Here is a 16,804-nt window from a genome sequence, read left to right as displayed (position 1 = left end):
AAAAGGAAGCCTAGCTAGATAAGCATAGGGTCTTTTGCTTTACCATTAAGCTAGGTTTCTCTAATCAATATTAGATATGACAATTCATGTTTACATGTTTTTAATGGTATTGTCTAAACATAAAATATTAATAATATGAATAAATACAAATATGATATAATTAATTAAATAAGTTAAAATCAACATAACGTGTTTGATTAAATGAATTAAGTTAAATGTTATATGACACAACATGATTTATATCTAGTTTATAATAAATACAATTAAATAAAATTATGTATAATTACAAATAAAATATAAATCAATTATTCAAATTAAAAATAATTATAACAGAATCTACTATCATCATCAATCATAATAAAATCCACCACCATTATCATCAACCATAATAAAAGAAAAAAAGTATTTATACCAGGATTTAAAGAGTTCATGTGTTCAAAAATCATGTTTACACAATTAATTAATTAAATAATAATTTTAATCTTGAGTTTCACTATTAGAAAATAAGGGATTATCGATGGCATACCAATGTCTTACCAACAGAAGGGAAGTCAAGAAAGCACTCAAGGTAAGGCAATTTTTTTTTATTCCTTAAAATTTATTTTATTAATCCTGTTGCTAATTTTGCCATTTATTTTATGGATTGGGTATGTTGTTATTTTTATTGCTATGTGAAACTAATTGAGCATATAAGTTGGATGAATCAGAGTTGCTTGTTAATTGATTGTAGAGTGTAAGGGATTGTGTTGCCGAATTGAGTTAAGGATTTTTTATTTGTGCTTGTTTATTGATTACAAATTGTTGCTTGATTATTAAGTTTGATTGTTATACAGAAGTAAGAAGTTGTTGATATGTTTTTTTGAATTGTAGTAGCTGATTTTTAATTTCATTATAAATTTCATGTACTACATAGACATAATTTTTATTGATTTATAAGAACAAAAATTAGATAAATTTAGGTATATAAATCATATATAATGAAATTTTAAAAATTTAAAAACAATAATAATGATAAATTATTTTGACGTACTATATACATATATATACACACATACAAAAGTTACTACATGATGCACAATACAAAAAAAATCATTAAATAAAATATATATGTAATAGTATATATATAATGATAAATTTGACTTAATTTTTATGTATAATTTATAATGATTTACAATAACAAAAATTATTTACATGTATATAACTTATATAATGATAAATTTGAAACTTTTACAAAAAAAATAATAATGATAAATTTAATGTACTATATATACAAAAATTTTTATTGTTGTATAATAACAACAATTATGAATGGAAAAAAATATCAATAAAAAATTTTTCGTAATATAAATGCATAATTTTTAATGATTTAGAAGAACATCAATTATATATATAGGGTTATAAATTATATGTAATTCAAAAAAATTTTAAAAAATATTAATAATAAATTGGATATACTTTATATGCATAATTTGTATTGATTTACAGCAACAAAAATTATAGATATGTATATATATAATGAATGTGACTAAATTCTTTTAATTAGATTAATAATTCTAGTAATTAATTAATAATCAATTTTTATTATCTCATAATGGACGACATTATATGTCTATTACATTTTTTAGAATGGAACAAGATCAGAGTTGAATGTATTCCCCGAGCAGATTCAAGTTGATTTCTTAGGACAGAATTTGTGAATGGCATTGAAGAATTTATTTCATTTGCCTTTGATCAACCTAGATATGTAAGTGGGAATAAAATTAGATGCCCTTGCTCTCGGTGCATGAATAACAAGTTCTTCACTATTGATAAGGTTCAGAAGCATCTATTTCGCAAAGGTTTTTTCGGTGCCTACACAATATGGGATTTGCATGGTGAATCATTCCATGTCGAACAATTATTAGAACATTTTGTTTACGATCATGTCGAATAAGTAGTGTATGGTGCTAGAGTAGAAAATTCATATGCTAAAATGGTTATAGATGCTTTACATCCAGATTTTTAATCCAATATTGGAAAAGAAAATGATGAGGATATTCATTAAAATCCAAATCCGAATGCTGCAATGTTCTTTTCATTGTTAAATGATGCTAATTCAACTTTGTGATCTGAATGTACCAAGCACACTAAATTATCAGCTATGTCCCAAATATTGAATGTGAAGTCAAAGTTTAACATAAGTGAGACATGCTTTAATTGTGTGATGCATCTAGTGAAGGAGATGTTGCCATCGGATGAAGCATTATTGAAGAACTTCTATAGAAAGAAGACACAACTGAAGGAACTTGGGTCAGTTGTTTGAAAATTTATTCATGTAAGAAGAATTGCATGTTATTTTATAATGAATATTCAAAGTTATCTTATTGTTCATGTTATGGTCATCCTCGATATAAACTGAATAAATCAATAGGAGAAAGCGTGAAGAAAATTCCTTATAAGATTTTGAGATACTTTCCACTCATTCTTAGATTACAGAGATTTTATATGTCTAAAAAAATAGAAGAACACATGACATGGCATACTACACACCACTCCAATGATGGAGGGCTTAGACATCCTATTAATGGTGAGGTTTGGCAACACTTTAATCAGACCCCATCCGTCCTTTATGATAGAGCCTCGCAATGTCAAAATTAGTTTATATTCTAATGGTTTCAATCCATTTGGTGCAACAACCAAACCATACTTTGTTTAATTGGTCATGCTTAATGTTTATAATTTACCTTCGTGGATGTGCATGAAGCAACCATACATCTTTTTGAATATGGTCATCCAGGGGAGTAGAAGTCCTGGACAAAATATAGATGTTTATTGTGACCTTTGATAGATAAGTTAAAAGTCCTGTGGGTCGAAGGTTTTGTCACATACAATGCTTATGCAAAACAAAATTTTATTCTACGAGCAATACTCTTATGGACCATTAATGACTTTCTGGCATATGGTATGTTATTTGGGTGGAGCACTCGTGGATGTTTATCATGGTCGTGTTGCATGGAACATGGGAAGAGTTTTATCCTGTAGTATGGGAAGAAGCCTTATTTCTTTGATTGTCATTGACAATTTTTGCCAATGGATCATCCATTTCGTTCCTAAAGAGAATTTAAAAAAATATATTGAAAGGGATTCTCCAATTCCTCATTTATCCGCTGTCGAGATTTGAACAAACTAGATGTAATTCTGAATATCACATATGGAGTAAAGGTTAGTGACCATAAGCTATCGAGTTTTTGGCATACCCATAACTGGATGAAGAAAAGCATTTTTGGGGAGTTACCATATTGGAGTACAATTCTCATTCGTCATAACTTGGATATGATGCATATTGAGCCTAATGACTTTGATAATATATTCAGCACAATGATGGATGTTTCAAGGAAAACGAAAGACAATATAAAAGCTCAGCAAAATTTAAAGGTGTGTTGTTGGGGGTTGAAATTGAATTTAATTACACATAATGGTAAACTATATAAACTGAAATCCTCTTACACTTTGACTAAATAGCAAAAGAAAGCTTTGTGTTTATGGGTGAAATAGTTACAACAACAAAATGGTTTTGCCTCTAATGTTGGAAATTGTGTGAATGAGCAAAAGTATAAATTTTATGGAATGAAAAGTCATGATTGTCACATTTTCATGCAGTGTTTGCACCCAATTGCATTTTGTAATATGGTTCGTCATGCTATTCGGAGTGCAATCGTTGAGATCTCACATTTCTTTCTTGATATCTGTGCAATCGAGCTACGACTTGATCATATCAATGCATAGGAAGGGAAAATTGTGGAAACCATATGCAAATTAGATAAGATTTCCCCCTTGGTTTTCTACTCAATGGAACATTTATCGATCCACTTGACATATAAAGCTAGGGTTGGAAGACCAGTCCATTATCGATGGATGTATCCTTATGAGAGGTATTGGGAGCCACACATGTAATTTACTTATTTTTTATGGTTAATATGAGAATCTAACAATCATGTTTATCTTCAGGTTCTTGCATCATCTGAAAAAAGAAATTCATAATCGAGCATTTGTGAAAGGATCCATTTATGAGCATATCTCATCAAGGGCATATTAACATTTTGCTCAATACAAGTCGAACTTACCATTCCAACAAGAATGAATCGAGTCTTATGAAATGATGATGGCGGAGACTTCGATGCATTTGGTCGTCTTTTGATTTTCACCCATCTCGATCAACCTTTAAGTTCATTCAAGAAAAGACGATACCTAGAGGAGGATGAGTTCTATGATGCAAAACTATATACACTTATAAATTATGAAGAGATATTACCATACATTAAGTAAATTTAAGTCAATTTTAAGTTTAGAAAATTACATAAAGTTAATGGTATTAATTTACTCTACGTTCTTTCTATGTATGAGATGTTCGATGAGGTGGTGAAAATCAAACAATAGAGTATTTTTGTTAAGGAATTGGAGAAAATCCATGATGTAACCTCGAAATCAGTTTAAACAATACATAAGTTATCATTTATCAATCTAAATGTAAGTGTTAAAATAACACTTGGAATAATTATATCGCATGCCACTTTCTCATAGATGGCCTAAATGCTAATCAAATTGATTTTGGTTTGGTCTACATATCGCACTATCTTGGTTGTATGTCGATGTGTTACAAAGGTTACTATTTGAATGGATACAAGTTCCATACATTAGAATGTGAAAAAAGTAGTTCAACAATGAATAGTAGTGTCTGCATCAAAGAAAGTTGCTACAATGATTACAATCGTGACTTTTACTGTCTGTTGGTCAATATTGTTAGGTTAGAATACTTCAGTGTAAAAATCAAATAGTTCTATTCAAATGCCATTGGTTTGATGTTGAAAAAGGTCTCAAAGTTGATCCCATTCATGGTTTGATATTTTGAATAATGAAGTGGAGTATCAAGAAGATGAAGACAATACTAATACATGATTTGATGATCCTTCAAACAACCTTGACAATAATACAATTCTTATTAATGGTGAATATGAAAAGGTTAATATGTTTATTAAGGTCGAACATAGTGAAAAAGATGATGACAATGAAAGAGTTAAAGAAAAAGACAAAGAGACAGAGGAAGATGCACAAAAAGATGATGATAAGGAAAGTGATGATCTTGAAGATGAGAACAATGAAAATGAGTTTGCATGTTCAGATGATGATTAAGGGTTGATGGTTTTTTATATATTTAGATCATATAAAGATGTTGACATGCTGTACTTTTTTATGCTAATTTATTTATATATGTTATATTGTTTCGAAATCAACCATTATTAACATCTTTCTAATGATTGTGGATTCGATTTATTAACAATACTTAATATTAATGATTATGCATTACATTTATTGTTAGTTCATAATAATGGTTAGTCAATAATGTGCTGACAAATTTTTGCATAGTCATGGTTAAACATAAGACTACTGTTGGCCCTCGAGCACGGTCGATTGGGATAGGTAATTCAGCTACACAACCTTCAATTCCACTTCAATCTTCACCGCCTGTTATGCGACAGTTAATGCCATCTTAGTCATCGATACCATTGATGTCCACTCCTATGTCCACACCGGCGGCTACTTCATTTGATCAAGAGGAAACACCGCAAACTTTGACTATAGTCGCAAGTGTGTCAAACTCTATATTGCAATCTATGGGCCGAGGACCTAGTGTATGCTTGCCCACTTCTACTAATTGGAATCGACGAATTCTTTTGCATCTCGTCAAAGAGAGGTAATTTATAGTTATTAGCTTATTTCATTATATGTAGTAATTTCATTAATGTGTTTAAATAAAGATGTATCAATTTTGTAGTATTTTTGCAAATACTAGAGTAACTCTAACCATCATAAGAATAATCAAGAGTCACTTCAGTGGGCCCTAGTAGACATGGATGTTGATTCCTATCATTGTGAAAGATGCCATGTGGCGTAAATTTGAGATACCATATTGTTATTGTATATTTATCCAAGTTTCCATTAACAATACTGATATAAATATTCATTACTTTTGTAGGAGTCATTTACGTGGGCTAATATTGATGCTTTGATGGTCCATAACATATAGGAGGAGATTTGCAAAGATTGATTAAAAGACCTGTTAGCAGATGAGAACGAGAAAACCAAGAGGGATGCAAGCACTCGTCATAATCTCCTCTTAATTAAGGGGAAGGGGCACCCCAGGATCACTGTAAAGTTTTAGGACCAACTAGTCAATAATGTTTGGACCACGCCCTAGTGGCAGCATTAATTTATGAAAGCTTAGCAAAGCTACCTAACAAAGAAGGATAGTAGCATAGCAAAGCATACAAGAGGTTTTTTACCTTTTGCTTTATATCAGAAGAAAATGGTACATGTTCTTAACTCATAAAGTCAATAATGTGAGCATTTTGATATTGTCGTTGTATTGTTGATGACTGTGAAGCAAAGCCATGCATATGTTTTAATGATGCATTTGTTTTTCTTCTGAGTGTGTTATGTATTGTCATTGTTTTATGATTTTAAAACATGCATATTAGTGATCATGCCTTTTTTTTTCTTATTGTGATTGTAGTCCGAGATTCTGCAAAGACCAATGACATTCTCCGAGGTTTTTGGGCACACTCATAAACAACAAAAAGGTACCAAAGAATTTGTCTACAACAAGTCGAAGACTGTTGGTGCAAGTAATAGAAATAAGTTAGTTTATTTTAATTATATTATTGAATATGTGTATATGTTCCTTAACGATTTCATTAATACATAATGTCATTTTCTTTTCTATTTGTAGGAATCATATACATCTGTTATATTGCAAAAGTATGGTAATGATCCATCATCCCAACTGGAGTTTGATCCAATAGCTTGGTCTGAGCTAATTGAAGGGCCACAAACCCTTCAAAGCCACGTTTACAGGTTTAGCACCAAGATGCAACCTACTTCACTATTTGCTTCAGCTGCGACATCTGAGTTTGCCTGTGGTCTAATGCCTTTTACTACTGCTGCACGAGTTCCATTATCTGAACCTAAAGACTATAAAGAAATGAAGACCGATGTGAAGGAGTTAAAGACTGACGTGTTTGATATTAAGTCCATTATGAAGGTTATCCTTGAGAGGCTTTCATATCCAACTAATGGGTGTTCATCATCACAGCAGTCTCATCCTCAGTCATAATAGCAATCTCCCTTTTCTCATGATTTAACCGATGGACAATTGTAATTCCTTTTTGTTGTGCTATAGATTTTTTATATTAACGTTTTTCATAGACTTTGAACATTTCTTTTTTAATTTTCAAAATATTTGGGCTGTTTTTTCCATTATATAATACATTCGGAGTAATTTTTCAAACAAAATTATTACTTTAAATATATTAATATTATTATTCAATGCAAGAAACAAAAATATATTAAAAATATATATAATTAATTATTATATATAAAATTACCGATGCAATTCTTTCAATATCGACGTATTTCTTTTCTCATGAAATTTGCTTTATTACAGACAAAATAGAACCCATTACTGACAAAACAAGTCAAAAATTTTAATTGCTAATTCCATTAGGAATTTCGTAGGAAATCAATCGGTAAAATACCAACGCATTTTCTGACCGTGAGATCAATCGGTATATTACTAACAGATGTACCAACAGTAAATTTTTAGATCGGTACTTTTACCGACGGATTTTTGACATCACAGACAAATTGTTCAATGGATAAATTAGATTTTTTACCAATGAAAATATTGACGAAACTTTTCATCGATGATATTTCGGATGAAATTTTAAAATACCGATAAAAACTTATTACTGACGATGGTATTTCCAACTGAGTAACGACAAATTTTTCCATTGAAAATTGATATTACCAACGGAATGCACACCTTTTTCCATCGATAAAATCCGATTTTTTTGTAGTGTTTGATGGGTAAACTGTAAATATGATTTAACTATGTTTATCTCGAAAGGAATAAATGAATTCGATACTTAGCTTCATTTCATATAGTGTTTGTGTTGTGTTATCATGTCGAATGTAAGATTATCGAGCTTAATTATCAAAGACTAGCTGAAATCCCAAAAAGGAAAAGCTTTGAACTGAAAATTTGTGGGTGTAGAACATGGAGCAAATTTGTGGTTAAAAGACCCCTCTCTTCCGAGCTCTCTCTCTCTCCTTGGCCTTGCTTCTTTCAAAAGCCAAAATCATTGAACCATTCTTCATCCTCCAAAAACTTAGACATATTTCAATTGGATGCTGCCCTCATTCTAGTGTTAATCCACTTGACAATTTCAAAGACTTTTCAATAAAAAAGAATATTGTGACACAATTGTCTTTGGTTGACAAGTTTTTGAGTGTGCTATATATCTACTCTATGTTTATATGGTGCACTGCCTTGTCATCATCGTCATCCTCTTGCTATTTGTCTGTTTTTCTAAGTCATGAATAAATAACAAATCAGACTCTAAACTTTAATCAGGAACGAATCAAGATTTTGCATAAAAAGTTTATTAAAGTTTAATTATAAAAATAATTATATTATATACATAATAACAAAAATAGTAAAAATAAAAAAGTGACAGTCACCATCATTTTGATCTCGTCACTGGTGACCTTAACCATACATAAATAATCTCATAAAAATTAGATTAAAAAAAAAAGAAACGAGAACTATCAAGCAAAATTGCAATTTCTTGTCATGAAGTTTAATTTCAAAATCGACTGATTACATTACAATCCTTGCACTTCTGATTTGCATTTAACAAGCTATATATATATATATATATATATATATATATATATAACAGTATATTCATATCGTATTTTATTTTTTATTTACATTTCATATAATAAAATTCATTAGTGAAGTTAACGGAATGATTTCTATATTTACAAGAAAATACTGTAACATAACTGCGATGTATAAAAGTTGTGGATTTATTAAGATGGTATAATTTGGAGTCAAAATAGCTATTGGAGATTAATGCTCCATTTTTCTTTTGCCGATAAGTGTGTCTGTTCTTCAAGTTTTTTTTTTTTTTCCCTTTCTTCTTTCCCAAACAGGATTGGAACTTTGAAAGAACATTCCAATGAGATGGTATTTAAAATGCCCAAGCCCAACTATTTGGGCCTGTTGGATTTCTATTTTGGGCTTGACAGACCATAATCCACTACTAAAAAACACATACCAGGTGCATTGATGGAATTATTGATGGAATTACCGACAGTTCATATTTTGTTTTATTAAATCATATATATTTCGTTTAACATGCTATATTAAAAGAAAGCATACGTAAGAGCTCGAAAATTGATGAATCTAGATACAATCCTTCCTCTCGTACGTGCCTTGCACACGTATAATCACATGTTAAACACTTCGTTTTCCTTTCTAATTCACATTCACACTGATAGGACGGGTGACATGCCAAGTATATCCTCCTCCTTGCATTAAGCTTGTCACACATATGTTATCTTTAGGGAAAAAAAATTATCACATATATACTTAAGTTTTTAATATGTATTTACATTTGACACAATATTAATATATAAATGTTGTCATCTAATTAATAAATAAATTTAAAAAATCTAAATTTTAAAAAATAAATATTTATAATTTTAAAAATATTTATTTTAAAATTTTATAAAACTTTTATTTTGAAATAACAACGTATAGATACTATAATCTGATAGTATAATAAATGTAACTTTTTTTATTTAGATGAAATGATAAAAATATATACACTTTTAATTAAAGTTTCGAATGCATAAATATTTACCATCATCATCATCATTGTAGTCATAGTTGCACGATTCTTGATTGAAAAATTGCTGCACCATTTTGACTGTCTTCACCTCTTTCTCTCCCTCATCCGTACTTAAGTTTGAAAAATAAAAAAGGCGTTCAAGAATATATTTTTTACAACTCGTACACTCACGAATGTAGTTTTTTTTTTATTTGAAAAAGAAGTTTTTAAATTTTATTTTTAAATAAAAATTAATATATTAATTAATAAGTTAAATGTTCAAACTTAAATTTATAAATATAATTTCATTGTCATAAAATTAAAATTTAAAGATCAAATCCAATCACTATTATAAGTTTTTATAATTAAATATTATTAATTAAAATATAATTTATTATTTTATACATGTAACATGTTAATAAATTATAATATATGAAAACATGATATATTAATATAATATTATAATATAATTATATAATATTTTTACTTTTATGTTAATAATACGTTAACATTATATTTAAACATAATAAAAATATAAAAATTTATTTTATTTAAAATAAAAATAAATAATTTGTTTAAATATAATATTTTTTAAAATTTTTTTCAATAATTCAAAATATTCTAAAACATTATATCTAAACATTTCAATTTATATTGAATAATTTTCAAGATCTTATTTTTTTATAAAAATAATTTTAAAAAAAGAAAAAACATGAATTAAATAAAAGTTTATAATTTATCATTCCTTTTTCTATTTGGAGGACACCGCCGGTTTCCACACGTGTGGGGACTTGTTGACACATTTTGGAGCGAAACCGCGTTCGAGTCCTCTTTCACATGACTCAAATGCATGTCCATTTGTAACCAAAAGAAACAAAAATTCCACGTGCCTTTGCATGGGAAATAGTTTGAACTTTGGACTTTTTGGCCGATAAATTGGACTACCGACCAAATTTCTTCCCCCTTTGGTTTTTTCCTTTTAAAATTCCATGGTCTATAAACATCCCCAACCCTTGCTTTCCGCTGCAACTTTATGAGACATAGAAACGGTAGCCTCCATTCTTAACTGGACCCACACTGATTACATCTTTCACAGGAAAAAAAATACACACACTCCCACCGTCTGATCCCATCCCAAAGATCACCAAAAGATTTTGGCCACGTCCAGTTGCAGATCACACAATACCGTATAAAACTGTCGCCTTTTGATCTGAACCGTTGGATCAGTCTGACCGATCTGATTAACAAAATCTTTAACCTTCCAGATACAGCCATCCTCCAATCTGTCACGGATTCCAAATGCCACGTGGATGTAGGGTCCACCGTTACTTTTTCTCCTCCTCTCTTTTTTTTTTTTAACTTTACCCAAAAAAATTTTGAAATCAGACGACAAGACATTTAACAAAGCAAATTATTGCTTTTTCATAGTCAAAGTTTGGTGTGGACCTTTAAAGACTGACAAGTCAACTCATTTTTTTTAAATAACTTTCTTTTCAAACTGTTTTGAATTTTCTCGGGAAATTTTTTTTTTGAATTTGAGGAAGGGAAAGTGGTGAATCCCACCAATGAAACAAGTTGGAAATTTTGCATCGACGTATGAGGCTAACGGGGAAGTTGATGGATCAATGCTCCAGTGCGTCCATGGTCGTCATCTTTCATTACGTTTAAGGATCGATTGCAGTCTTTTTCACTGTCACAAGCAACAGCTTCGGGCTTCAAATAGAAGCGGACACGTTATGGGATTTCTTCCAACTTGCTTAGAAAATCTACCCATTTTGTTTTGTTGACAATTTCGAAAATTTTCGATACTCGATTTATTCTTTTATACTCAGCCTCTGAGCCCCAACTCGTGATCTCAGGTGAAATTTAATATTTTTTTATCTATTCCAAAGCATCAATAATAAAATATTTGTTTCGAGAAACTTTCTCCTTCAATATTTAGTAAATAATTCATATTTTCAGAAAAAATTAAACTATTTATTTGTTCAAAATTAATTTATTTTTTATATTATCTTAATCTATCTTTCATTTCGACAAAAAGGGGTGCAAATTTCTTGAAAATGACTTGGGATGGCCAATGGTTAAATTCATTCTTTGAATGAGTGTGGTACTACCCCAATCATACCATATGGTACGTGGGCTACAGGCCAAAGCTCTAAACAAATCTTGCCAATTCAATAAAAATGTACTTCTAACTTTATCATTTGTAAACATCATGTCTAACCATTTTGGTTCAATAAAGTAAAATTTTTTTAAGTATTTATGCTAAAAATAGGGGATTTTGAAAGTTGATAAGTAACTCTTGTTTATCGTGTCCTTGACCTTAAAGATTTGCATGGTTGCCCGTGTACCACATTAAGAGCAAAAGATTATGATGAAATTAAGTAGTCAAAATATTTTAAAAATATATAATTATCAATATTATATGATACACGATATGATACAATACAAATTGATTTGTTATATTGTGTTTAATTAAATATTAGAAAAAATATATTATATGATATGTGATACTTATTTTGATTTAAAAATTATGTTTAAAACGTTTATGATTTAAAATAATTCAAAATTTTGAATTTAAAATTAAAAATATTGTTGTAAAAAAATACTAAATTTAGGTATTAATAACAAAATTATAAATTCTAAGTAGCATATAGCCGGTGAATTTATTATTAATAGCATAATCTAGTAAGAGTTCCCGTGAAAACATCCCCAAAAATGACGCGGGTTGGAGCACATTAAAAAATGTCATGTTGAACGGCATCGTTTGACTTACAATTGTGCATCTGTGGGTTGTAGTACGAGAAAAAATAAACCGAGGAATTTGACTGTCGAAAGCCAGTGTAAGAACTGAAATCAAAACAGCCCTTATTTGTTTCCTAGCTGTTGTCTGCCGCATCCCCATTTTGAACTCCCTCCTCCTCTTCTCCATTTCACACTCTCTCTTCCCTTTCCTTTAAAATCCAAATCTAGCCATTTCTTCTCTCTTCACTTCCTCCCACTCTCCGTCAGGTAAAATCACTTTCTTCCCTCATTCTTATTTACCTCCACTTTTCTCTCGTTTGTGATGTCTCATTCTCTCTCTGTTGTTTCTGTTGTTGGGTGTTTTTCAGATAGAGAGAAAAGGAAAGTGCAATGGCGGTCAGTTCTAGAGGGAGAATGACAGAGTTTGGGATTGTTTCAAAGAAGTGGAAAGAGAGAGAAATAAGCCCAGAAAGAAACAAAGTCTGGATTGAACCCAAGCCTCACACCACCGCCAACAGCAGCAAGTCTTCCAATACTGAAAGAAAAGTTGCTGTTGTTTACTATTTGTCTAGAAATGGTCAGCTTGAACACCCTCATTTCATGGAAGTCCCTCTCTCTTCTAATGATGGACTCTATCTCAAAGGTGAGAAACTTAAAATCCCAAAAAAAGTAGTTCGTTTTTTCTTTCTGGGTTTTGCCTTTAGGAGGAAGAGAAAAAGAACATCAAACTTTGAAAAATTTTCTTTGTTTCTTCTTTTTTTCAGCTTCTGTTTGGTTTCTAAGAAAATTATGAAGAGCTCAAAGTTTTGAATTTGTTTGACGTTCATTTCTTCCGCCAAGTGGGTACACCCACCTGGCAAAAAGTGAACTTTCTGTTTTCTCGTAAAGAAAACAATGAAAAAAAATTCATCTTCTTTTCAGGGAAAGGTGACTTTTCCTTTTTTTTTTCCCTTGCTTTTCCTATGAAAAGCCTTTCTTCTCTTTTCTTTGTTGATGTGGAGAAAAGTACTGGATTTTCCTACATTTCTTACATTTTTTCACGACAACCAAACGAATTATTATTCTAATACAATTTTACTTAAAAATATCTTTCTTTTTTCAGATGTAATCAACCGCCTAAACCTCCTTCGAGGCAAAGGCATGGCTAGCCTATACTCGTGGTCCTCCAAACGGTAATGCTCCCATTCATTCCCAGCAGTCCGATCAGATTACCACTCCCCTTAACCGTCCGATACTAATATTTCATTCTTTTTTTCAAAACTCAGGAGTTACAAAAATGGCTTCGTTTGGCACGACTTGGCAGAGAACGATTTTATTTACCCATCTCATGGCCAAGAATACGTTCTCAAAGGATCGGAGATTCTCGACCACTCGATAGGTCCTCAACCAGTCGAAATTGCGTCCTCTTCTTTTCGATTAACAAAACTGCCAGAGTCTCTGAAGTCAGAGAACGATCATGATCTTCAGTTAGCCAGACGGCGGAGGAATCAGTCTTGGAGTTCTATCGACCTCCATGAGTACAAAGTTTATAAGTCCGATTCAAGCTCCGAGTCAACTCGGAGACTCGCTGCCGATGCGTCGACCCAGACTGATGATAAGAGGAGAAGAAGAAAACCGGTTAAGGAACCGGAAATTGAAGAACTGCAAAGTCAAAGTCAAGAGTTGGAGCAGAATCAGACTACGGAGCTATGTAGGGAAGAGATTTCGCCTCCACCGTCGGATTCGAGTCCCGAGACTCTGGAATCGTTGATGAAAGCTGATGGACGGCTGAGGTTGTGCAATGGTAGTGGAACGAAGAAAACGTGAATCGAACGGCTGAGAGTTGTCCGAGCGGAAGAATGAAGGCGTCCTCTGTACTGATGCAGTTGATATCGTGCGGTTCGATCTCGTTTAAGGATTGTGGACCCAGCTCGGAGAGGGATCAGGGGTTCTCCTTGATAGGCCACTATAAGTCAAGGTTGCCACGCGGTGCAGCAAATTGCGGCCAGGTGGGGAAGGAAGCAGGGATTGAGAGGGAAGTTGGTAGCTTCTCAAGGGTAAGATTGGAAGATAAAGAGTATTTCAGCGGGAGCTTGATTGAGACTAAGAAAGAGGAGGTTCCTGCCTTGACGAGATCTTCTTCTTACAATGCCGATAGGTACTACCCTTAATGCACAAATTCGTTAAGCATTTTAATTCATACTTTCGCTTCCATTATAGCTATAAAATCTTAACAAAAGACTTCGTAATACAATTAAGTTACATATGTTTGACTCGGATTAGTTTCGGCTATTATATTTATTAACTGCATATTAAATTATAGATTCTAATTCATAATTACTACCTTTATTGTTGTGTAAGGAAATAGTTGTAATGATTAGATAAACCAAATAGACTTATACATCTCCTGAAAACTTGACAAAGACTAAAGAAGCATTGATGGTGATATGAACTGTTCTTTACCTGGAAAGCAAGCCAAGCTGGTTGTTACCTTACCCTTTTCTTGGGATTTTAAGTTCAGACAGACTATTGATTCTGAACGAGGCCCTTCTGGCCTGTTTTGGGTCTTGAATGTAAGGTTCGTACGGGGTGATTTTTGGCAGAAGGCCAGCTAAAGCTATTCATATTGGTTGCACGGATATAATCAATTGTTCCTGTACTGGAGTGCATGTCTTCTGTATCCGTTCTTTTTCATCATCTCTTTCTAGCTATCGGCTTCTATCCATTTAATAACTCATCATATTAAATGCTGGCCGTCCCGGAATTAAAATCATGTAGTTGGGATTTAATGAAATGAAATCTATAGGCAACTTATGCAATAAATTACTAGACTGCTTTAGCACTAGGGTTGAAGTGGGGACCCGAGAAAAGTAAGCTTTTAAGCTTATAATTTGATTAAAGAAAGGCTCAAACATTAATTCTGATTAAGATTGTTGACTTCCTTAAGATTTACTTTTTGCTTGTTATTATGTTCATTTTGATTAATTTTTGTGAACTTTTTAATCACCAGGAGCTCGCAGTTGCAGTTGGCAGAGAAGGAGATAGAGGGAGTGCGTGCAAAGTGCATACCGAGGAAGCCGAAAACTCTGTCAACAAAGAAAGAAAGCAACGTGAACCCGGAAGTCTGTAGTGAAAGTCGAAGCAACAGTCAAATGGGGAGCAAAAGGCACGACGTTTAGAATTGGAAAACTAGGTATGTGAATTTGTAGTAAGGGTTGTAGTTTTGGTAACAAAACAGAGAGCAGTGAAGGGATAATGGAGAAAATATTATAGACAGAAACATGCAAACTACGGCTCGGTGAAGGCCGCACAATGAGAGGGAACAGTGTAGGGTTGGGAATCTTGTGAAAGCTCTTTTTGCTGAAGCGTGTAAATTTTGTCCATTTCCAGTTTGGAGCATTCAGCTTAAGGTCAACTTTTGATGCCTTGGTTTCTGTGTGAGTGGCTAAGTGGGTTCATTTTGTCTTAATTTCGGTGTATTGGCACTAACCTCTAGTAGTTTTAGGCGACCTTTTTGACTAACCTTGGTTTTGACTTTGAAACATGTGAACTGGGATTTCCATCCTAACCTAGGTATTATCATCCGCTTTGGTCTTTGGCTCCATTGTGGGAAAGTTGTGTGTTTTTCATGACTGGCCCGTCATTGAGATTGGAGATGTCAAACTTGGAAGAATGTACATGTACACCAAGCAGGTTCCCAACTTTTGCTTTGCAAATTTGTACTACTCTTTGCCATTGGAGCTTGCATGCAATTCAAGATTTGAAGAGTTAAAAAGGTGTAACATCTGGTATTGAACTGAGTATTTATTTGGTTTAGCAACTCTCCATGTGAAACCATTCTGATGCTTGCAATACATAAAAGTATTAACATTTGGCAGCATTTCACTGAAGATAAATACAGTAATAATAAAGGAGGAAGGCCATTAACAGAGAAGATTAAAAAAATGAAGAAAAGAAAAGAGAACTCGTAAAAGATGAAAGAAAAACCAATGCTTTGTCATTTGTCAACGTTCTGCATAAAGGAAGAACCCATGGCCAGTTTATCTTGGGACAAACCTGAAAGCAGAGAGGAGGTAAGCTTAATGCTAAAAAGCCCTGTTAGCTAGATTGGTGGCAAGCTTTCAAGAGAGAGAGAAGAAAAACACTAAAACGAGAGAGTGGATGGAGAGGGATGAGATCTCTGAGATTCTGCAGGCCTATAAGCTTTCATGTATTCTTCCTTGACATAGCATTAAGGTGCCCTTTAATCTTACCATCGACAGACTCTCCATTTAATTTTGAGAAAGGGGAGGAGCCAAATCCCCATATGGGCTGGCCTACAATAATTTCGATAGGCAAGCAACCCATTACACTCCACCCACTATATC

The 16,804-nt window shown here is 32.3% G+C and overlaps 1 protein-coding gene across 1 annotated transcript; it reads left to right on the top strand.

The window, feature by feature from the left end:
• Window positions 1-12,574: 12,574 nt before the first annotated feature.
• LOC110412896 (UPSTREAM OF FLC protein (DUF966)) lies at window positions 12,575-16,296 on the top strand. Its single transcript, XM_021423539.2, is given in 6 exon segments — window positions 12,575-12,725; window positions 12,827-13,101; window positions 13,561-13,630; window positions 13,724-14,244; window positions 14,247-14,595; window positions 15,448-16,296. Coding segments are annotated over 5 exon segments (1,362 nt in total). The 5' UTR covers window positions 12,575-12,725; window positions 12,827-12,848; the 3' UTR covers window positions 15,617-16,296.
• The last annotated feature ends 508 nt before the right edge of the window (window positions 16,297-16,804 follow it).

The sequence above is a fragment of the Theobroma umbraticum genome, unplaced genomic scaffold (assembly GCF_002168275.2).
Source record: "Theobroma umbraticum cultivar Fairchild unplaced genomic scaffold, ASM216827v3 scaffold_95.0, whole genome shotgun sequence".
Taxonomy (NCBI): Eukaryota; Viridiplantae; Streptophyta; class Magnoliopsida; order Malvales; family Malvaceae; genus Theobroma; species Theobroma umbraticum.
The sequence above is the reverse complement of the archived record's forward strand: the minus strand, read 5'-3'. Positions and strand labels throughout refer to the sequence as shown.